Raw genomic sequence first — 23362 nt, 5'->3', positions numbered from 1 at the left:
GGCCAATATTCTGAGTCACTGCATATCTCATTTACTCGATTCATTCATCCAAACAGGCCTTGAGAATTCAAAGATAAATGTCACAGCGCTGCTTCAGAGAGCTAGCAAGGGCCAGAGGCCAAGCCAAGCACACCTGGTTAAGACACTCAGCATTTGGGCATCGCTAACAGGAAGGCCCCAAGTGGTAAAGGCTAGTTTCAAATCCCAGAGGGGAGTTAACAGGAAAGACCTACCTGGGCTTGGGAGCATCACTGAAGGCTAAACCCTCCTTTACCTCCAAATGAGGCAGGAGGCCTCAAGTCTTGGGCTCTTTCTTGAGCTGGCTCCAGCCAGAAACAGGAAGAGAAAAGCAGAGGCTATGTAGAGGAGTGTAAGGGGTACAGGCTGAGGCCAGAGGTCGGGAGGGGGAGAGTTGCTGGAAGGTAGACACTGGATCTGGATGGCAGCCAGTTCGGGGCACGTGCCCTGGGAGATGGGGTCCTCTGGGAGTAAAGCAGCAAGCTGGGCCTGCCCCATTTAGACCCACAAATTTCTTGCACGCCTTGTTTGAATACTGGAGGGGCTGAGAAATCCAAGATGTGGGGCCTGGTGGCTAAGCTGGGCTGCCCAGAGCATGAGGCACAGTCCAGTTCAGTGGAATAAATGTTCACATCTACCAGATGAGGCCACCTGATCAGGGTGGGACTGCTCCTTCCTGGAGGAGCTTCCAGGATAGCTTAACCTTTCCCCTGGCCCCACAGGACTGGGCTTGTAGCCTACTCTGCTCTTGCTGCCTTTCACAGGGCCCAGACTCAGGGCTCACAAGGTTCAAGAGATAAGAGATGCCGGGTCCAAGGAATCAACATACTTTATTAAATCCAGTAAGTGCCAGGGATGGGCCCTGGGCCCGAGCCAGGTTTCAGGGCTCATCCTTGGATTCAGTCTGGTCCTTTCCCCATCATGCCTCTCACTTCCAGCCTAGGCTTCTCTGCTTTAGGGCTCCCAGTGGCTATCCTTCTGGTTCCTCCGCTCATTGTCTCCAGGGGAGGATCTTTCCTCCTTCCGAGAACACCAAGGCTCGGGAAAGGGCATGCCTGTCAGCAGGAGAACCTGCCGATGGGCCCAGCGGTGGGGGCCCAGCCTGTGGGGCTGCCTGTAGGCCTCCCTTCCTGGGTGGGCCAGGGTTTCCTCAGTGCTCTCGGCCTGCTTGTGGTGGGCGGTACACATACGTCTGGTGCTCTTTAAGCTCGAAGGCGTCATGGCCCTCCCTGTGGAGGAAAGAATGGATTTCAGCGATCTCCCAGCCAGTCGCGGGCCCTCCCAGTCCCACAGAGCACTCTGCCTGCACCCACCGGAAGCAGCGGGCACAGTAGAGATCACCGTCGCAGCCAGCGCAGCGCAGGGCAGCATCCTCATTGCAGATACAGCACCACGGCAGTTCCTCCTCCGCCTCTGCCTCCGGCCTAGGGGCTGCGGCCTGCAGGGGGCAGGGACGAGGAAGGGGAACGAGGGAGCAGTTGGCCAGGCAGGGGGAAGGCTTGGCCGATGGCTCCCAGGTCTGTGTCTGGGGCCCTTCTCACCTCGGGCTCTGTCATGTGGGGTTGGGCCCGTGGTCGGGGAGCTGGCTCTGCAGGGATGTTGAAGCCGCTTGCCTCCTCCAGGGCAGCTTCTTCAGTGAGCTGTGGACAGGGTGACAAGGTCCACCTCCCTGCTCCAGCCCCAGGCACCCCTCCTGGCATTTCTGTGCTGTGGCCTCAGCTTCTCAGCTCATCTTCCTTTACCTGCCTTTGGCTGCCGATTCCCCATCTTAAGGGACTGGGAGCAGCTGGGGTCACAGGAGCAGTGGGGCCCCAGCCAGAACGGGGGCTGCCCGTCCAGCCCCAGAGCAGTGACAGGGTGAGCGGGGCCAGGTGGATTGGTGGGGCAATGAGGCAGAGGGGATGAGGGCTGGTCTGGGGGTGCGGCAGGGCCCACCTGCTGCAGGACTCTCTGGATAGCTGTCTCCTCATCTTCGTCATCATCGCTGTCTGGGAGGCGATAGTCCTGGAGGGTCACTTGGAAAGAGAGAGAGATGGACGCAGGAGAAAGAGTGAGCCCCTGAGGGGCTGTACTCTGCCACTTCACCAGTACGGAGGGAGCTGTCTGGTTCCCAGCAGCACTTGCATCAGAGCTGTGCAGCCTCTGCGCCACCCCTGCAGGGCTGGGCCATTGCTGAAGTATAAGGGCTGGGGGCTGGCAGGCAGGAACGGAAGTCTCAGGACCGAAGGGACTGAGGATTCCCCTGCCCGATGAACACAGTGAGCGGCGGCCCCCAGGCTCTACCTCCTTCCGGGTTCAGTCCTCGCAGTACAGCCAGCCGCCTGGCGAGGGCCAGGATCCGCTCCTGCCTTGTGTTCTCCTCCTGCAGCGCCACTGCTGCCTCCGCCAGCAGCCTGCTCTTCTCCTCCTCCAGGGACATGGCGGCCTGCCCCTGCGGATTAGCGCTCCGGGCCCCTGAGCCACCTTGGTTGAGGTCGTTCTGGACAGAGGCAGCTGAAAGTGACGGAGGCAGAGACATTCCAGATCTTTCATCAGAAGCCACGGAGCCCATTTCTCAACTTTTTTAAACCATAGATCATCAGCTTTCTGTTCAAGCACTAGCTCCTGCAGTTTAGGTTATAAATAAAATTAGTATTTCCTCCATTTTTCTAAATGTAAAATACTAATAATCTTGGACATGCTTTTTCCAGCCACACCCATCCCTACCCTCCTGATATTTTAATATGTTGGTTCTTCTGGAAGATGTCCCACAATTTGAGAATCCGTGGCCTAAAGGAAAGGATCAGGATATGGGGTAGCAGGAAGCTGAGGTTCAGCCAGTCTCTGCCTTTCAGGGCTGGGATTAGCATTTCCCAGGTGCAGCATGGACAGGGCAGGAGGGAAGCCTAGGTCTTGTATATCACCAGGTGGGAAGGATTTTACCAAAGTGGATGATGTGGTTCTGACATGGTCACCTTTAGCTTAGTTTCAGAACAAGCAGGTTCGAAGTCAGACAACCTTGGTTTCAAGGCTCTACCACTTAGTAGCTGTGTGACCTTGCTGTCTAGTCCAAGGTCGTATAGCCAGTAAGTAGCGGAACCAGACTCACTGATTCTAAAGCTCACGGACTTAACCACTAGGCTTACGCTTGCTCCCTCTGGAGGAAGTGCTCAATACACGGTAGCTCTTATATTGGCTGTTCTCTGATTTACATTCATCTCCCGAGGCTGAGCAGCAGAGCCCCCTCCACCGGGGGAAAGAGGTGGGGCAGGTCCCTAGGGGAGCCAGGTGGAGGGGTTACCTGGGCCTCTTCGTTCCCAGCTCTCATCAATAGCCACTTCTGCTGCCAGCTGTGTCAGCAGATCCTGTGCCTGCTGGGGCTGGGTCCTGGTGTCCAGTGGCTGATGGACCTGGCCAGAGGAGGGAACCTCAGTGTGTGGGGAGGGGACGCCACACCATAAGGCCTAGAAGGAGTCTGGGTTAGGGGTAAATGCTAAGGAGTTCTCACAGCCCAAGGAGTATCAGTACCAGTACCAGTACCAGTACCAGTGACCCTCGGGTTGATTCCAACTCACTGTGACCCCATGTGTCAGAGTAGAACTGCACTCTACAGGGTTTTCAATGGCTGTGATCTTTCAGAAGTACATTGCCAGGCCTTCCTTCCAAGGTGCCTCTGGGTGGATTTGAACCATCAACGTTTTGGTTAGTAGCTGAGTACTTAACAATCTGTGCCACCCAGGAACAGGGGATTAATTCAGGGCCCATATAACCTAGTGGGTCTGGCAGGGCCGACAGGACTGAGGGACCACCTTTTCCTGCCCCACCCAACCCTGCTGCTTACCCCTGGTTCCCTGGCCTGGCAGCAGACCTGAGGATCAAGGGTGGGGTGGGAGGCTTTGCCAACTCTGCAAAGTGCACGTCCAAACATGCATCTGGGCTTCTGCCAGGCCCTCTCCCTGGGACCTCCTTCCCGCCCAAACCATGGCACTCACCGGCTGGGGGGTGTGAGAGGGCAGAGCTCTGCCCTGCAATGTGGCAAGCCGTGCCTCCATCTCCTGGGTGGAAGGGATGGAACCCTGGGGTTCGTCCCTCAGCGCAGCCAGCCGGGCTTCTATCTCCGCCTGTGAGGGCACTGACTCTGCAATCGGCATGGGAGGGCGCCCGGTGAGGCCAGAGGGATCCCAGTCCCAGGAGCCTCTGGCAGTGCCCGTCAGGCCGCCCTGCCCGCCCCCACTCACTGGGTTTCTTCTCCTGGCGGAGCCGTGCCAGGCGCTCCGCAATGACCTGGTCTTGTTGGGTCAGTCCCTGGCTCCGGGGAGTGCTGGGCTTCTGCTTGGCTTCCAAAGCTGCCATGCGTCTGGCCAGACATGAGACGGAGGCTCGTGAGGAAGGCAGCAGGTAGGGACGAAGCTGACCACTTCCTATTTCCCATTCAAATCGTTGCTGGGCATTTGGTCAGGGGGTCTCCAATGGGAAATCCTGTGGCCCTTGCTCATGCCGCCAGCTTCAGCAGAGAGGGCAAGGCCTCCCAAGCGCCTTTTCTGGTGAGAGGGCTGGCGAGCTGCTTTCTAAGCCTGAGAGGGAAGTCAGGAGCCTAAGAGGGGGATTCTCCTGACCCTGAGCTCATCTGATCTAGAAGCTGGGAGGACAGTCCTACCCTGATAGCTCTTTTGTTCACTGCCCAACCCCGTTTGTCTCTTTCCCTTCAGCACTTACTTCTTATAGTTCTGAGGTGGTGACCACTTGGAGGTGTTGGCAGGAGCGGACCCTCTATAGGGAAGAAACCTAGTGTCAGAAGTTCTGCCACCCTGCCAGGCAATGCCTTTCCCTGCCCCACACCCAATTTCCTGAGCTGAACCCTGGTCATAGAGCATAAGGCTGCCAGCGCTGCCAGCTGCCCACTGCCATGCTTGGCTGGACTCTGGCCATCCTGCCTCTCACCTGGTGAGGACCTCGTGGCACTGCTTGCAGACTTTGTGCTGGGTGTTCCCAGCTCGGCGCACCACTGCACTGAAGCTGAGGCAGCCAGAACAGAAGGCCCGGCCACAGTTCTTACAGCCGCACTGCAGGAAACATGAACAGGGGGATACACCTCTCACCTGCCCCTGCAGGCTCCTCCCTGGGACTCCTCACGCACGCAGAGGGAAGACACTGATGTCGTGACCATCACTAGGAGGACGAAGAGGCGTGGGGCCCCTAAGGCCTGGGGACAGACTGGGTGGTCCTCTGTCTCCAGTCTCTTATTCCAATCAAATAAAGCTTCATGCAAAATTCCCAGTGCTTTCTACCCTGGCTTCAATTCCCTGGCACAGGGGTGTAGAAGGCAGAAAGGCAGTCTCATGCTCCAAGTTGCTGACTCTTCAACAAAGCAGAATCAGAGAGTGCAGGGCCCATGCCTTCTCTGCCCTAGCTGAGTAGGAAGGCAGCTTGGTTCGGGATGGGATGATAACAATACCTCCATTTATCAAGCACTTACTGTGTGCCAGGCACTGAGCTCAGTACTAAACATTCATCTGATTTAATCCTCACAATTTACATACATTATTACACTCCGATGACCACCATTTCTTGTCTCTATCTCAGATGGGGCCAGAAAGGTCACCTGACTTGCCCAAACCAAGGAAGGTCATCCCGTGAACAGGACAGCAGAACCCTGACCACCCTGACTCCAAAACCCAGGCTGAGTGCTACACCGTCCTGCCTCCCTATGTGCCGTAATTCATCCCATCTGGTTCTTGTCTCTTGGACAGATGCTGGGTCATAGCCGAGGCACAGGAAGCCTACAGTTACCAGGGGAACTTGGCAGGTCCCTGCATGCCTTTACCATGGCGCCCTGGGGGCAAAAGGAAGGACAGTAATCTACCTCAAGAGACCTGGAAGGGCAGGTTGTGCGATGGGGAAGAGAGGAACCGGCATGGATGGTGGAGAGTGGGCACAGGGCATTCATTAAATAAGGCCGGGCTGCGGAGAAGCAGGGTGGAGAAACTGCCGGATTATACACCTGGTCGACTGAAGGCGTAGCTTTCCAAAAACGAAGGCAGCATGCTTTACAGTTTACAGGGCACTTTCACCTCCAGATCTCACTGGACCCTCACAACTCCGAATGCGTAAAATAGTTCCATTTTACGAAAATGGAAGCTGAGGCTCAGTGACCTCATCAAAACCACACAACTAGAAACGGGCTGAACCAGGCCGTAAACACGTCTTTGGACTGCAAATCCCGTGTTTTTCCTTCCACTCCGCGTCCTCCCTGGCCCTCCAGCCCCCGGGGAGAGAAGACTCGCCTCCTTCTTGAAGACTGTGAATTTGGCTGCGCAGCCGTAGCACCTACTGTCCATCTTGGCTCCCGACGCGGCGGGGTCGGCAAAGTTGAGGCCACGCCGGCCAAGCCCAGGGCCTCCGAAGCCTCACCCAGCACCCCCAGGCACCTCACGCCCATTCGCGGATAGTGGCTACGGCCTCCAGCCGAGAATCGGCACAAGCCTCTGGCGCCTGAGAGCGGCCGCAGCAGAGCGGGGACTGCTGGGAGTTGTAGTTCATTCACGACCACCCATCTCCCTCAGAGTCAGTCCAGCAAGACCCAAAACACTACAATTCCCAGGGGGCTAAGCGCCATTCAGCCTGTCCGAGCTGGCAGTTCCCCGGCAGTCTCTACGCACGCTTAGACTCTTGGAAGTTGTAGTACGAACGGAGCCAGGGTCATAACCATGGCGGTGACCAAGGAGCTCTTACAGATGGACCTGTACGCGCTGCTAGGGATCGAGGAGAAGGCGGCGGACAAAGAGGTGAGAACGGTGGCGAGGAGGGCCGATCCTGAGCGGTCGTTCTTGTCTTAGCACCTCGCCTGCAGCTGGCACCCGCTTTCGAGGTTCTACCGGGCGCTGGGTGGGAGCGAAGGGGGCCCGACGGCCTCAGAAGATGGGCTCCCAAACCTTCCTGGAGGGTCTGAGGGCCTCAGGGGGAAAGAGGGGGACACAGGGGACTCCTCGCGCCGCGCTACTGTGCTCTATCTGTGGCCTCTGTCTGGGAGAGACCCCGAGGTGAGCCTGCTACGGACCCTAGCCTTCTCCCTGCGCCTGCGCAGTCTCGGCCTCTTGATTGCCCTTCTGTCTTGATGGTAGCTGGAGGTGCTTGATTTAGTGTCGACTGAAGGCAGATTCAACTCCACTTAGATCCTTGGGCGGAAGAACGGCCAAGTCTCAAGGCGCCCCTGCTCTCAGTTCATCCCGCCTTAGCGTTGTGACCTATGACTCTGCCGGCCCTGTTTTCTTTTCCACCCAGCTCATTGACTCTTTCCAAGTAGTAGATGTTCAGGTGTTGCACTTCTTAACGTGTGATAGTGGGCCGAAAGAAGGCGGGTCGGGAGACTCAGGCACGTAGCCCGGGTTCCACAGGAAGGTGTTAATAAAATGCCAGGGAATGGGACGCTGAGCAAGACCCTGACCAAGCTGTACTTAAGATTTCTGTTATCTCTTTCTCTTCCTGAATCATGGTCGTGGTTATAGCCAGCAGGAAGGAGAGTCCAGTAGTTCATTGGAAGGAAATTAATGCCCACTAATGCCTATTAATGGCCTTGTGCTTCCCGGCTGCCCTGCTCATGGGCTGAGTGAGCTGTGAGAAGCAGCAGCTCTGGGGCAGGAAAGCTGTCAGCTTGCACAGAACTTTCCACCGCAGCTAGAGCTGAAATCAGAAGTAAGCCACAGGGATCACTAAAACCCACTGCCGTCAATGTCGACTCATAGACCCTACAGGACGGGGTAGAACTGCCCCATAGGGTTTCCAGGGCTGTAGTCTTTACAGAAGCAGACTGCCACATCTTTCTCCATGGTGGGTTCAAACTGCAGACCTTTTGGTCAGCAGCCGAGTGCTTAACCACTGCGCCACCAGGGTTCCTTCAAGGACATCTACAGGGCACCAAAAGCATCTACTTCATCCCTTATAAGTCATAAAATTTCAGTGTTAATTATGCCTAATAGGTATATAATGCTTACTATGTGCTGGATTTGTTAAATCAGTTAGTACTTCATTAATAGTGAGAAGTTAGTTGGGACATTTCACACCATATCCAGCCAGTGTGTTGGAACCCTGAAGTTGAGAACCCCTGAGGAAGGCAATTGGGAACCATTTGTATATATATATGTCTATATATATACATATTATATATATATAAATATATACATATTATATATATAATATATATATATACACAAACATATATATTAATCAGAGAAGTAACATAATTGGATTTTTAAAGAAAATAATATCATTATGCAGAATGGACACAGGGATGAGGGTGGAGGGGCTGCCACTAAGGGGTCAGGTGGGGCTGTTGTCTCGGCAAGAAACCAACCGATGCCTGAGCTGGGCAGTGGTGGTTGGAATCAAGAGCTCACCGAGATGGGATAAGGGATGTGTGAGAAGGCTGTTTATAAAGGATAACAGTGCTAACATTTATGGGTTGCTATCCATGTGCCAGGTCTGTCAGCTACCTTTTAGCAGGGGAAGCAAGAGTCCTGCATGATAAGCTACAATAAAAGGAGAACGTGATAAGTCTCTTAAAAGGGATACAAATAAAGTGTTGTGAATGTTCAGAGTAGGGTGAGATTATTTCTAGTTTGGGAGAAGGAGTGGGGGAAGTAGAAGAGGCATTTGAGGCATTGAAAGATGGGCATAGCTTGCTTATGTGGAAATGGAGGAAGAACATTCCAAGAAAGGGGAGAGGAAAAAAGAAAAAGAAAGAGGAGAGTGTATACAGTCCAGTTTTTCTGGAGCATGCACCAAGAAGAAAGGGTGAAAGAAGATAAAACTTGAAAAGCAGTTTGGGACCTTTGAATACATTGGCTAGCTCCATGATAATGCACATGTTTTGGTAGAGAGACACTTCTTGGGGGGACAACACCTGTCATATTCTCTGGGGGCACCTGAAGGACCAACAGATATTTAAAGTGTATACCAAGAATGTCTCCTAAACTTTGGTTGTCTGGTCATATAGTCCAGGAGTTCTTAATTTGGAGTCCACAGAAAGGTTCCAGGAACTGGGTGAACCCTTAAAATCATGTATAATATGTTCCATGTATTCATTTTGGAGCCAAAAAAACAAAACCAACTCATAGCGACCTATAGGACAGAGTAGAACTGCCCCATAGAGTTTCCAAGGAGCGCCTGGTGGATTCGAACTGCTGACCTTTTGGTTGACAGCCGTAGCTTTTAACCACTATGCCAGCAGGGTTCCATTTTGGGGCAGAGGAGGTAATTCTTATCCAAAAAAGGTTAAGAAGGCCTTATCTAGACCAGTCTCGTGTTACTGATGGTGAAACTGGAACTCGGAAGCTCAGGTTGTTAGGGACAGAACTGGGACTAGAACCCAGATCCCCCGATGCCCAGCCCAGGTTGGTGCTCTTTCCTCTGTGTCACTCTGGCCCTGTCAAGTACCATACAGCTCAGTGGTAGTGATGGGCACCAACCTCAAATTTAACCTTCCTTCAGATCATATCTCAGAGTTCAAAATCCATGTATCCATCTCCCTGCTTCTCTCCATTTGGATGTTTCACAAGGGTCTAAATCTTACTACATTCAAAATTGAACTCTTGAACTTCCCTCTCCAAACCTGCCCCCTCCATGGTCTTCCCATCTAGGTAATTGGCACCATCATCCAGCCTCTGAAGCCGGGAACCTGGAGTCATTTTTTTTTTTTAATTGTACTTATAGATGAAGGTTTACAGAACATATTAGTTTCTCATTAAACAATTAATACATATACTGTTTTGTGACATTGGTTACCAACCCCATGACATGTCAACAGTCTCCCCTTCTTGACTTTGGGCTCCCCATTACCAGCTTTCCTGTCCCCTCCTGCCTTCTCGTCCTTGCCCCTGGGCTTGTGTGCCCATTTAGTCTCGTTTTGTTTTATGGGCCTGTCTAATCTTTGGCTGAAAGGTAGACCTCAGGAGTGACTTCATTACTGAGTTAAAAGGGTGTCTGGGGCCATACTCTTGGGGTTTCTCCAGCTCTGTCCAGGACCCTCTATTGTGATCCTTGTCAGAGCAGTCGTTAGTAGTAGCCGGGCACCATCTAGTTGTGCTGGACTCAGTCTGGTGGAGGCTGTGGTACTTGTGGCCCATTAGTCTGTGGACTAATCTTACCCTTGTTCCTTTGGTTTTCTTCATTCTCCCTTGCTTCAGATGGGGTGGGACCAGTGGAGTATCTTAGGTGGCCACTCACAAGCTTTTAAGACCCCAGATGGAGTCATTCTTGACACCTCTAATCCTCTTACTCCTGCTATCTAGTCTGTCACTTGTGCCCTAAGGAGTCAACAACAACCTCCTAAATATTTCTCAAACCTGTTCACTTATATCCCAGCCCCCACTACCACTCCAGCCCAAGCCACCATCAACTTCCAACTGAATGATTAGAGTAGCCTGCCAATTTGTCTCCCTCCTTCAAATCTATTCTATTCCAGCTTATTATCTCCCTCCAATATATTCTCAGAGAAAATGGAATGATCTTGGTACTCCCTTAAAACCCTATGGCACTTACAATAAAACACTAGAATTTCCTACCCCTTCATATGTGCTTTCCCAAATCTGCCAAGAATGCTTTTCCTCGCTTCATTAACCTGGGGGACTTTTACTTATCTTCAGAACTAAGCATAAATGGCACTCCCTTGCCTGTTATTTTCTTTCCAAGTACCCCATTCTTCTCCTTTCCGGTGCTGTCTTGGTTACTTGTCTCATGTCTTCCACCCCTCTGTACCCTTAGCTCTGATGACCAGATCTGGTCCTTTCACCTCATAGCAGCCCCTTACCTGGTGACTGGCACATAGAAGGTCTCAGTAAATGCTTGTTAAATGGCAAGAATCAGAGGTCCTCTCTCAGGGCCTGACCTTCCTCAAAATATAAAACGAGAGAGTTAGGCAAACTATGGCTCTAGGGGTCAAACGGCCGGTTTGATTAATGGTCTCTGAGAATGATTTTTACGTTTTTAAAAGATTGTAAACACAAACAAAGAAAAATGTGTTACAAAGATCATACGCGGCCTCGCGGAGCCTAAAATTTTGACTATTGTGCCAGTTATAGAAGTGTGCGGACCACAGCTAGAGTTAGGGACAAGTCCACCTCTACCGTTCTGTCTGTGGAGGTAGCCCTTCTGCAGATGTTTTTTCTTCATATCGTCATCCAAACCTGGGGGGCCCTGACGGGGACCAAACACCATCATTTGGCTAAGTTTAGACAGTCAACAGTTCCTGAAGGGAGACATTTTTGTTTCCCACCCGGTCCAAGAGGAGAAAGGCAGGGCAAGGTGTTGCTTTCTCACAGGAAAGTCTTGAGTTGAGGACCTAGGTTTGGAGCGGAAGTGCTCCTGAAGAGAGGATCCAAATCCAAACCAAACCCGTTGCTGCGGAGTCGATTCCGACTCCTAGTGACCCTATAGGATGGGGTACAACTGCCCCATAGGGTTTCCAAGGCTGTAATCTTTACGGAAGCAGACTGCCATATCTTTCTCCCACAGAGCGGCTGGTGGGATCTAACGGATGACCTTTTCAGTTAGCAGCCCAGCACTTACCCACTGCACCACCAGGGCTCCTTGGGGAGAGGTTCATGCCCTGGGAATTCAGTCTCCTGCTAGAGCCTGAAGCAGTGAGCCCCAAACTCACTCTCTGTCTCTCTTTGTCAGGGCTGGGCAGCAAGGCCTGCCAAGGGGAAGAGTAGGCGGTGAATTAATGCCATTTACAAACCCTCAGGACGTATTCTGAAATAACTTCAGGAGTTTGTTTCTGTCTAGTTTCTTTTGGATGTCAGGAGAAGAATGCTGTGAGAAGTGAGTCTCCTTCCTAATTAAATCGCCTTCCTTCTTAAATTTCAGTCCTATGTCGATACTCACAGTTCCATTTTTTTTCTCGCTTTCTCAAGTATAATTTTTATTATTATTTTGAAACAATCTCAAACTTATACAAATGTTGCAGGTACAGTACCAAGAACTTTTTTCCACTGAACCATTGGAGCGTGACTTGCTAACCTAATGCCCCATCAGCTCCCGCCTTAGTACTGTTAGTGTGTATTTCCTGCAAATGAGGGCCTTCTCCTATATAACCACACGGTACAATCATCAAAAGCAGGGAACTCACGTTGATACCTCGTTCAATAATCCTCTTATTTTCCCAATACCGTCCTTTATAGCAAGCGGCTCTACTTCAGCATCAGTAACACGTTGCGTTTATTTGCTGTGTCTCTTCAGTCTGCTTTAGTCCGAAACAGTTCCTGTCTTACCTTAACTTTCCTAACGTTGGCGGTTTTGAAGAGTACAGGCCAGTTACTGGGTGGTGAGTCTCTCATTTGGGGTTTGTCTGCCTTTTCCTCATAATTATTATATTGAGATTGTACATCTTTGGCAGGAAGATCACAGAAGTGATTCAGTTTTTCTCATGGCATTGGATTTTGGTTTGTCCCATTACTGCTTCCCCACTGTAAAGTTACTCTTTTTCCCCTTTGTAATTAATAAGTATTTTGTGGGAGGTATTTTGAAACTATCTAAATATTCAATTCTTCATCAAACTTTCAATTTACTCATTCATTTATATTAGTATGGACTCAGGGTTTCCTATTTTATTCAATGGGTTACTATCATTATCTATATGATGCTCAAATTGTCCCAGAACTGGCTTATGGGAGCCCTGTTAAGCTGGCTTCTTGTCCTGTTGTCACGATTCCATCGTTCTTTGAGGACTGCTTTGCCTTCTGGCACAATAAGATGTTCCAGGCTCATCCTATACTTTCCTTGCCCCAGCCCTGGAGTCAGCCGTGTCTCCAACAAGTCCTGGTTCTTTTTAGTGGAGAATGGTACTGTATTTAGAAACAGGACTTCCAACTCATTTCTTCCAGTTGGAGCCTCTGCTGAGAATTGCATTTCCACTCCAGATATACTGAATCAGAATCTACATTTTAACAAGATCCCCAGGTGATTCTTATGTAAAATCAATTTTGAGAACCACAGCTCTACTAGTGGTTCTCAGAATTGGTCCCTGACCAGCAGTGTTAGCATTGCCTGGAAACTCGTTGGGCGGTTCAAACCCACTAGCCACTCCGCTGGAGAAAGATGTGACAGTTTGCTTACGTAAAGATTTACAGCCTTGGAAACCCTAGGAGGCAGTTCTACTCTGTTCTACAGGGTTTTTGGGTTTGGAGAACTTGTTAGAAATGCACATTTTCAGCAGGGGTTCGAACCAGAACAAACCGGTTGGAAGCCCTGTTTAGAAACCCAGGCCTGGGTGCTAGGTGTACTCAACACTATTGGGGAATCGCTTCTCAGGCCCTGTCAGTGGACAGAGCTAGGGAATATGTTTGTGTGTGTTTATCTATGTCTGTTTATTTACATCTATATTAATTTCTGCATCTATCTATATCTGTCTGTTAAAAACCATGAGTTCATGCCAATACCTTCATTTCTATTCTAACCCCAGAGTTCATTCCAGTTTTCTCCTTTCTATATTTGTAACTTCCTTCTCTGACAGTGAAAAACCTAGCTCCCAATATTCTTAATAAAAACCAGTTGCCTTCTAGTTATTTCTACTCATGGCAACCCCATGTGTGTCAGAGTACAATTGTGCTCCATAGGGTTTTCAGTGGCCGATTTTTTGGAAGAAGATTGTCAGGCCTTTCTTCCAAGGAGCCTCTGGGTGGGCTCGAACCTCCAACCTTTCGGTTAGCAGCTGTTTGCACCACCCAGAACTAATATCCTTAACACATTTTACTTGTTTTTATCAGTTTCTCTGTATCTCCTATTACTTTATTCCCATTCCCTTCCTGCCTTAGTCATCTAGTGCTGCTCTAACAGAAATACCACAAATGGATGGTTTTAGCAAATAGAAGTTTATTCTCTCATAGTCCAGTAGGTTACAAGTCCAAATTTAGGGCATCAGCTCCAGAAGAAGGCTTTCTGTCTCTGTCAGCTCTGGAGAAAGGTCCTTGTGATGCATCAGTCTTCCCTTGGTCTGGAAGCATCTCCGCGCAGGAACCTCAGGTCCAAAGGACGCACTCTGCTCCCGGCACTGCTTTCTTGGTGGTGTGAGGTTCCCATGTGTCTCTGCTCGCTTCTCTCTTTTATATCTCAAAAGAGATTGCATTAAGATACTATCTAATCTTGTCAACCTCATCAGTATAACCTCATCACAGTGATAGAGTTTACAACACATAAGGAAATCACATCAGATAACACAAGCATACAATACTGGGAATCATGACCCAGCCAAGCTGACAGATATTTTGGGGGGACACAATTCAATCCATGACACTCCACCCTTTGGCCCCCAAAAATTCATGTCCTTGCAACATGCAAAACATATTCATCTCATCATATCACAGCAAAAGTCTTAAATCAACTCCAAGTACAAAACCCAAAAATTCCTCTGCATCTGTGAAATCTGGAATACAAGTTATCTGCTTCCAAAGGTACAATGGCAGAACAGGCACAAGCTAGACATTTCCATTACCAGTGGGAGAAATTGCAGGGAAAAAAGGAATAACAGGCACCAAGCAAGTTAGCAGAACACATTACATTAGCCCTCAAAGCTTTGAAAATAATCTTCTGTTCTCTGAGACCATTCACACAATAGCCCTGCCCTCCAGACTCTAGGTATTGGCCACAGTCTCGGGATTCTGATTGGAGGCCCCTCGCCCCTGGGCTTCAGCTCCGCCTTCCAGGCCCACTGGGACAGCAACTCTGCTCCCTGGGCTTTAGGCGCACCATTCTCCTAGTCCATCAGAGTGACAGCTCCACCCTTTGAAATCCCAGAGGCCATGGCCATACCTTTTGAGACTGAGGCAGCTTGGCTTCTTGTGTTCCTTGTCTCCTCAGCTTCTGCTTCCTGTGGCCTCTCGGCCCTTGGGCCTCACGCCCTCATCTGCCCTGCTGGGGCAAGTGTTCCAAAGCTGGGTAGCTCCACCAATAAGTGCCTGGAGGCACCCCACTCTGCCAGGAAGCCTCCTGCACACAGGCACTCAGCTCCCTCATTCTGTGGGTCAACAAGCCTAACTCCACTGATAAATGCCTGGAGGCACCCCACTCCAGGTACCAAATCTCTTAGGCTGGGTTCTCTAGAGAAGCAAAACCAGTAAAGTGTATAAATATATATATATAGAGAGAGATTATATCAAGGAAACAGCTCACGCAACTGTAGAGGCTAGAGTGTCCCAAGTCACCCAGTTGCAGAAGCTGGCAAGCCCAAGATCAGCAGGTTGGAGAGCGGGGCTCCTGCTCACAGGCCGTGCAGATCGACAAATCCCAGGTTCGGCAGATAAGCTGACAGCTCAAGTCACAAGAACGGGAGATGAGACGACAGGAAGCAGCCGCAGGATCCAGAGAGAGCAAAACGCCAGAACGTCTGCTTATATACAGATGCGGGCCACACCCCCAAGAAGACTCCCTTTCATCTGTTTGGCTATTCACAGTATATTCAATCATGGGAGTGATTACATTAAAACACTGAGAATCATGGCCCAGCCAAGTTGACACACAATCTTAACCATCACACTTCCCCAAGCCTTCCTCACTCCAGGCAGGCTCTGACACCCCATGCCAGGCGGTTCCCCTATGTGGCCACCTTCCTCACCTCTCTCTGGCTGCAGCACCCCACTCCAGGTCACACCTCCCGCTCCCACGGATACCCTCCTCACTCCCTACAGGCCTGGATGCCCCTTCCTAGGCTTTCCCCCTGTCTCAGGCTCTCACCCCTGTTGGCCACTTGTTCATGTAGACACTGTCCTCACTCACTCGGGCTCCAGCACCTCGAGGTGAGTCTCTCCTGCATGGATGCCCCATACCAGGCCTCCTCAGCTCCCCAACCTCACACAGATACCTACCTGGCTCAGCCCTACCGAAGGGCTTTTAGGTGTTTGATCAGGAGGGGAAGGAAAAGGAGAGACACATGATTATAAAAAATAAGTTCTCAGTGTAAAAAAATTTGAAAAACAGAAAAAAAAAAATCACTTGTAATCCCATTATCCAAAGATAACCATTGTTAACTTTTTGGTAAGTGTGTTTTTTCTGTTTCTTTCTTCCGGGTAGAAATAGAGATGTGGATATGCACACACACACACATTTTTAATGATACTTCTACATATTTTGTCCTGGTTTTTTAAGAAATTTTTAAATTGTGTTTTAGATGGAAATTTGCACAGCAAATTAGGTTTCCATTTAACAATTTTTATACAAATTATTCCGTGCCATTGTGTCAGCATTCCCATTATTTCCATTCTGTTTGTTCTGTTTCCATTGATCTAGCTTCCCTTCCCCTTCTTTCCTTCTCATCTTTGCTTTTGGGTAAATGTGGACTGTTTGGTCTCATATAGTTAATTGTTTAAGGGAGCTTCCTGTGTTTTTTTGTTTTTTTTTTTAATCTTATGAACAATTTTTATTTGTGAACAACTTCTCCTATCAATAAATATTTTTCTATGTTGAGATTTTTAAAGGAGGAAATTTTGCTGGTTTCAGCCTCACCAAGATGCCAGTTAGTCTACACTTGTGAACTTAAACCCAGTTGGAAGAAATGTCTCCTTGAGAGGTTAATTTTGCCACTATGTGGTTATCTTTTCTGTTGGGGAAACCCACCTGCACATATGGTCCCCCTTCCCAGAAGTAAACCTGCTGCCTTCTTGCAAGGTTGAGACATTTTCAGTGGTGGAGCCCTAGCACCGGGCCTTGTTTCTAGTGCTTTTCATTCCCACCCAGCTTGTTTAACGTCTAATTTGAGTTTCTTCTTAGTGCATCTGTTTTGGGCACCCCAGGGCTGTGTTAAGTATAGGTGATGCAGCTTCCACACCCCCGTGAGCAAGTATTTTTGGTCCTCTGCCACCCAGTGGTTGTTGCCACTGGCCCTGAGGAAACCTAGGCAAGATTTCTGCCTCATGCCCATGCTTGTGTCCACCAGAGACTCACCTGCAGCAGGTTCCTGGGACCTACTGAGGGGCAGTACCTCTGTCTTGTCTTTCCAGGCCTGAACAAGCATTTTCTCTGCTGCATCTTTTTTCTTTAATTGTTTATCCAACTGTCTATCAACATCTCAACTTAGATGTCTAACAGACATCTCCAAAATGAAACCCTCATACCCTCCCAACCTGTGTCCACTGTTACCCATCTCATTACGTTAATGGCAACTCCATTGTTGTATTGCTCAGGCCGAAATCCTGGGAGCCATCCTTGATTCCTCTCCTTCTCTCATACCCCATAGCCATGTGATCAGCAAATCCTATTTACCCTACCTTCCAAATATATCCAGAATGAATTAACCACAGTCTACCACCTTCCCCCTTGACCATGCTAATTCAGGCTACCATTGCCTCTGACCAGGTGACTGCAGTAGCCTGCTGTTACTATTCTTTGATTTCTGTGCTTGCTCCCTGGAGCCTCTTCTCCACTCAGCAGCCAGAGTGAGCCTTTTAAAATGTAAGTCAGGTCTTGTCACTTCTGCTCAAAGCTCACCATTGATTTCTCATCAGACTTAAAACTTGAGGTTCTTAGGCTTGCCCTTGAGGCCCTTCTTGCCTCTCCTGTGTCCTCTCCTACCATTTCCCCCCTTGCTCACTATGCTCCAGCTATTAGTCCTCCTGGGATGTTTTTTCAAACTCACCAGATGTTCCTGCTTCAGGGACTTTGCTCTTGTTGATTCTTTTGCTTAGAACTTTCTCCAGGTAGCTGCAGATCTCAGTCCCACACATCATCCAGATCTGCATTCAAATATCACTCCCCAAGAGAGGCCACCTGTTTAAATTAGCTGCCCCACACCTTACTCGGCTATATACGTCTAAGTAGTACCTATCACTGTTGTTGTTAGGTGCCCTTGAGTTGGTTCTGACGTGTAGCAACGCCATGTACAACAGAATGAAACACTGCCTGGTCCTGCGCCATCCTCACAATTGTTGCTGTGTTTGAGCCCATTGTATATCACATATCACTACTAACAATTATATTATATACCCAATTGCTTATTATTGGTCTCCCCCATTAGAATGTAAAAAATCCAGAAAGGAAGGGGCTTCCCAAAAAACACCAAATAATAAATGTTGGAGAGACTATGGAGAGACTGGAACACTTACACACTGTTGGTGGGAATGTAAAATGGTACGACCACTTTGGAAATCGATTTGGCGCTTCCTTAAAAAGCTAGAAATAGAAGTACCATACAATCCAGCAGTCCTACTCCTTGGAATATATCCTAGAGAAATAAGAGCTGTCACACGAATAGATATATGCACACCCATGTTCATTGCGGCACTGTTCACAATAGCAAAAAGATGGAAACAACCTAGGTGCCCATCAGCGGATAAATGGATAAACAAATTATGGTATATTCACACAATGGAATACTACACAACAATAAAGAACAACAATGAATCCGTGAACATCTTAATACATGGAGGAGTCTGGAAGGCATTATGCCGAGTGAATTTAGTCAGTCGCAAAAGGACAAATATTGTATAAGACCACTATTATAAGAACTCAAGAAGTGGTATAAACACTGAAGAAAACATTTTTTGATGGTTACGAGGGTGGGGAGGGAGGGAGAGAGGTATTCACTAACTAGATAGTAGACAAGAATTATCTTAGGTGAAGGGAAGGACAACACACACTACAGGCGAAGTCAGCACAACTGGGGTAAACCAACGTTAAGAAGTTTCCTGAATACAACCTAACATTTCGAGGGACAGAGTAGCAGGGGCAGGGGTCTGGGGACCATGGTTTCAGGGGACATCTAGGTCAGTCGGCATAAAAAAAGTTTATTGAGAAAATGTTCTTCATTCCATTTTGGTGGGTGGCGTCTGGGGTCTTATAAGTTAGCGAGTGGCCATCTAAGATGCTTCAGTTTGTACCAACCCACCTGGAGTAAAGGAGAATGAAGAACACCGTAGACGCAAGGAAAGTATTAGCCCAAGAGACAGAAAGGGCCACATAAACCAGAGACTTCATCAGCCTGAGACTGGAAGAACTAGATGGTGCCTGGCTACCATCGAAGACTGCCCTGACAGGGAACACAGCAGAGTCCCTGACGGAGCAGGAGAAAAGTGGGGTGCAGAACTCAAATTCTAGTAAAAAGACCAGACTTAATGTTTTGATTGAGACTGGAGGGACCCCGGAAGACATGGCCCCCAGACTCTCTGTTAGCCCAAAACTGAAACCATTCCCGAGGCCAACTCTTCAGACAAAGATTAGACTGGACTATGGGACATAAAATGATACTTGTAAAGAGTGTGCTTCTTGGCTCAAGCAGGTACATGAGACTAAATGGGCAGCTTCTGTCCAGAGACGAGATGAGAAGGTAGAGAGGGTCAGGAGCTGATTGAGTGGACACGGGCAATCCAGGGTAGAAAGGAGAGAAGTGTGCTGTCACAGTATAGGGAGAGCAACAAGGGTCACATAACAATGTATGTATAAATCTTTGTATGAGAAACTAACTTGAATTGTAAAGTTTCACTTAAAGCACAACAATTTAAAAAAAAAAAAGGAAGGGGCTTCCTCTGTTTTGTTTACTGCTGTATATTTAGTGGAGTCTCTAGGTGGTACAAATGGTTAATGCGCTCAGCTGCCAACTGAAATGTTGGAAGTTCAAGTCCACCCAGAGGCACCTTGGAATAAAGGCCTGGCAATCTACTTCTGAAAAATCAGCCACTGAAAACCCTATGGAGCACAGTTGTACTCTGACACACATGAGGTCACCATGAATTGGAATTGATTTGATGGCAACTGGTTATATATCTCCAGCACCTAACAGTGCTTAGCCCTTGATAGGTGCTCCAAAAATCCTTGTAGAATGATTGAGTATGACTTCTTATTTTCTTTCTTTTTTTAGTGTACTTTAGATGAAGGTTTACAAAGCAAATTAGTTTCTCATTAAATAATACATGCATTGTTTTGTGACTTTGGTTGCCAACCCCATGACATGTCAGCACTCTCCCCTTCCCGGCCTTGGGTTCCCGGTTACCAGCTTTCCTGTCCCCTCCTGCCTTCTCATCCTTGCCCCCGAGCTGGTGTGCCCATTTAGTCTCATTTTGTTTTATGTTGTTTTTAGGTGCTGTCGAGTCAGTTCCGGCTCATAGTGACCCTGTGTACAACAGAATGAAACACTGACCTGTCCTGTGCCAGCCTCACAATTGTTGTTTTACAGGCCTATCTAATCTTTGGCTGAAGGGTGAACCTCAGGAGTGAGTTCAGTACAGAGTTGAAAGGGTGTCCAGGGACCATAGTCTTGGGTTTTCTCCAGTCTCTGTCAGGCCAGTAAGCCTGGTCTTTTTTTGTGAGTTAGAATTTTGTTCTACATTTGTCTTAGTAATCTAGTGCTGCTCTAACAGAAATACCACAAGTGGATGGCTTTAACAAGGAGAAGTTTATTCTCTCACAGTCCAGTAGGCTGCAAGTCCAAATTCAGGGTCAGCTCCCAGGGAACGCTTTCTCTGTTGGCTCTGGAGGATGGTCCGTGTCATCAATCTTCCCTTGGTTTGGGAGCTTCTCTGCGCAGGAACCTCAGGTCCAAAGGATGCGCTCTGTTCCCAGCACTGCTTTCTTGATGGTATGAGGTTCCCATGTGTCTCTGCTCACTTCTTTCTTTTATATCTCGAAAGAGATTGACTTAAGACACTATCCAATCTTGTATACCTCATCAGTATAACTGCCGCTAATCTGTCTTTTTACATCAGAGTGATAGAGTTTAAAACACATAAGGAAATCACATCAGATTACAAAATGGTACACAGTCACACAATACTTGGTATCATGACCTGGCCAAGTTGACAGATATTTTTGTAGGACACAATTCAATCCATGACAACATTTTTCTTCAGCTCTGTCCACGACCCTCTACTGTGATGATTGTGATCCCTGTCAGAGGAGTCTGTGGTAGTAGCTGGGCATCGTCTAGTTGTACTGGATTCAGTCTGATGAAGACTGTGGTGGTTGTGGTCCATTAGTCCTTTGGACTAATCTTTCCCTTGTGTCTTGTGGTTGAGAATAGATGAAAATCCTAAAACAGAACATTGAGCCATGTTGGGAACTGTGAACCTGCCTTTATTACAATCGCCTTTATACTTAGTAGCAGTTATGGTTAAGAAAGTGGGCTTTGGAGTCAGACTGCCTGGATACTGGCTGCATAACTCACCAGTTTGCAACCTCTCTATGCCTTGGTTTCCTCATCTGCAAAATGGGAATAATGACACGTCCCTACTTGATAGCATTGTTGTGAGACCTGATCCAGGTCTTAGCCCAGTGCCTGGCACAGAGTGAGTGCTCAGTGACTTGGTGTTACCGTCATTATTCCACTTTGCCTACATGGTAAGCTTTACAGTCAAATGTAAATCTCCCACAGCTCACATCCAAGCTTGCCCTCCCCCGCCACCCCTTCTTCCTCATTCCAGCTGTGAGAGATCAGTGCTGACAGACCTAACAACGCACCAGTGATCTCCAGTGAGGCAGCGCTCAGGGTAGGAGGCGGTGGGGAATCATGTAGAATAAAATTGAGGATCACTAGTGTTTACTATTCGTTCAGATCAACAGATTGGTAGAGTATATCACTCTGGACAAGGTGCTGGGTGGGCATGGTGAGGCTCCGGAGCTGAACAAGCCATCACTCCGCTTTCTGACAGCTCTCACTGACAGCCATGAATTCTGAGGTAGAATGATGGAGGTTCAGTAAAAGTAGGTAAGGAAAATGCTGTAGGAATTAAGAGAAAGACCTGATTCATATGACTGGGAGGATCAGGGAAGGCTTCCCTGAGGAGGTGTTTTTGTGCAAGACCTTGAGGGCAGAAAAGAATATATTGCAGCAGAGTTAGAGGAGGTCTTCATTTGATAGGAGAACGGAGGTCCAGAGAGGTTATAAAGCTTGCCTGAGACCACACATTCAGTGAGTGAGTGTCAGTGGGGCCCAGGTTTTATATTCTTTCCACTCCAGTGCAGCCTGCCTCTGTCTTTCTCTTGTCAGCAGTAGCCTGGTCTTTCTGTGACGCCCTTTGAAGGGTGGGTAACTCACTCTATGGGGTGTGTAGTGCTCAGTGAAGCCAGATGCTTGAAATGCATCTTGATGAGCTCTTTCAAGACTCACATTTCAAGTCTATTTACTAGGAAAATTACCAGAGGAACTTAATATTGACACTTGCAGGGAGGTTATGTTATAACATATAGGTTACTTTAGGAAAAGAATGTTTTGTCTGTGTGCTGGCTAACACATGTATTTAAACTACAGATTTCTGTTACACCGTAGAATGGGACCCACTAACATTGTTTTCTTACGAATTTAAGAAGAGTAGGTTTTGGGGAATTGAAGAGGGCAGAGAGGGGCTTGAAGGAGCCACGTGAGCATGAAACTGTAGAAATAAAAGTGCCTGGAATTTGCTGAGGGTGCAGCAGGAGATGAATCTGAAAAACGTGAGGTGTTTGGGCCTCTAAGGCCCCGTGATGGTTAAACTTGGTTCTGTGGGCACCTGGAGGCCATTTCTGGATTTGAGGTGTGCCTGACTCACTCCACTGTCTCCAACGGGAGTCTTTCCCAAAGCTCCTTATCTCCAGACGAAGCACTGAGGCCTCACGGCTGGTCACTGAGCCTGGTTTCGCATTCGGACAGTTGCTCGTTCCCCAGGGGCCTGACTGATCCTGGGTGGTTCCGGGAGCCAGGCTTCCAGTCCTGTCTCTAATGGTTAGCTCACTCAGGTCTGGTTGCCTGGCCGAACTGAGGCGCTGAAGTGTTGAAGCTACTTGGCTGCCTGTAAGTCAAAAGGAATGATTTGTTTTGTTTGTAAGCTGTAAACTATTCATTAGCATTCCAGATAATAGCTCACATTTATAGGACACTAAAGTGCTTTCACATAAATTATATCATTTGATGTGATCTTCAAAACAAGCCTGTGAGGTAGGCAAGGACTATTAGCTCCAATTTATAGATGAGAAAACTTAGACACAAAGGGTTTCATGGATTTGCCCAGCATACGGTGTGGCTGGGAAAGGCAGAGCCACTGCCCGAACCTGCGTTTTCTACTCCTCTTCCAGGCCTTTTGCCATGACCCACACTTCAGGAGAAATTAGGGCAACAAGAGACGGGCCTGTGGGCCTCAGAGAGCCTCCCGACTCCATTTGTGACACAGATGGAGACTGGACCCTGTCAGTAAAGCTGTACAACGCACGTCAACTCGGGCGGTAGTAAGCCAACCCGGACAAGTGGAGTTAAAATCTCTGTTAAAACTAGTACAGTGCCATTGTGGGGATCGCAACCAATGTCACAAAACAATTCGCGTATAAATTTTTGAATGAGGATCTGTTTGTGGTGTCAACTTTCACCTAAAGCGCGCACGCGCGCGCACACACGCACACGCGCGCGCACACACGCACACAC

The 23362-nt window shown here is 48.7% G+C and overlaps 2 protein-coding genes across 2 annotated transcripts in view; one reads left to right on the top strand and one right to left on the bottom strand.

Annotated features, from left to right (window-relative positions):
* Positions 1 to 660: 660 nt before the first annotated feature.
* On the bottom strand, positions 661 to 6460 carry ZFYVE19 (zinc finger FYVE-type containing 19). The gene is made up of 11 exons (XM_004380638.2): positions 6282 to 6460; positions 4939 to 5060; positions 4714 to 4767; positions 4236 to 4354; positions 3990 to 4135; positions 3299 to 3407; positions 2302 to 2511; positions 1954 to 2033; positions 1560 to 1658; positions 1332 to 1456; positions 661 to 1247 (listed from the first exon to the last, which is right to left on the bottom strand). Exons 1-11 carry the CDS (start codon positions 6333 to 6335, stop codon positions 1169 to 1171), a joined length of 1197 nt encoding a protein of 398 aa, XP_004380695.1. The 5' UTR covers positions 6336 to 6460; the 3' UTR covers positions 661 to 1168.
* Positions 6461 to 6677: 217 nt separating this feature from the next.
* The window catches only part of DNAJC17 (DnaJ heat shock protein family (Hsp40) member C17), a 43113-nt gene continuing 26428 nt past the window's right edge, over positions 6678 to 23362 (top strand). The window contains exon 1 of the mRNA XM_004380637.1: positions 6678 to 6782. Coding sequence (XP_004380694.1) covers positions 6705 to 6782 — 78 coding nt within the window. The 5' untranslated portion in view covers positions 6678 to 6704. The remainder of the gene's footprint in view (positions 6783 to 23362) is intronic.

This window comes from Trichechus manatus, unplaced genomic scaffold, assembly GCF_000243295.1.
Source record: "Trichechus manatus latirostris isolate Lorelei unplaced genomic scaffold, TriManLat1.0 scaffold00076, whole genome shotgun sequence".
In the NCBI taxonomy this organism is placed as follows: Eukaryota; Metazoa; Chordata; class Mammalia; order Sirenia; family Trichechidae; genus Trichechus; species Trichechus manatus.
This window is presented reverse-complemented; position numbering and strand designations above follow the sequence as displayed.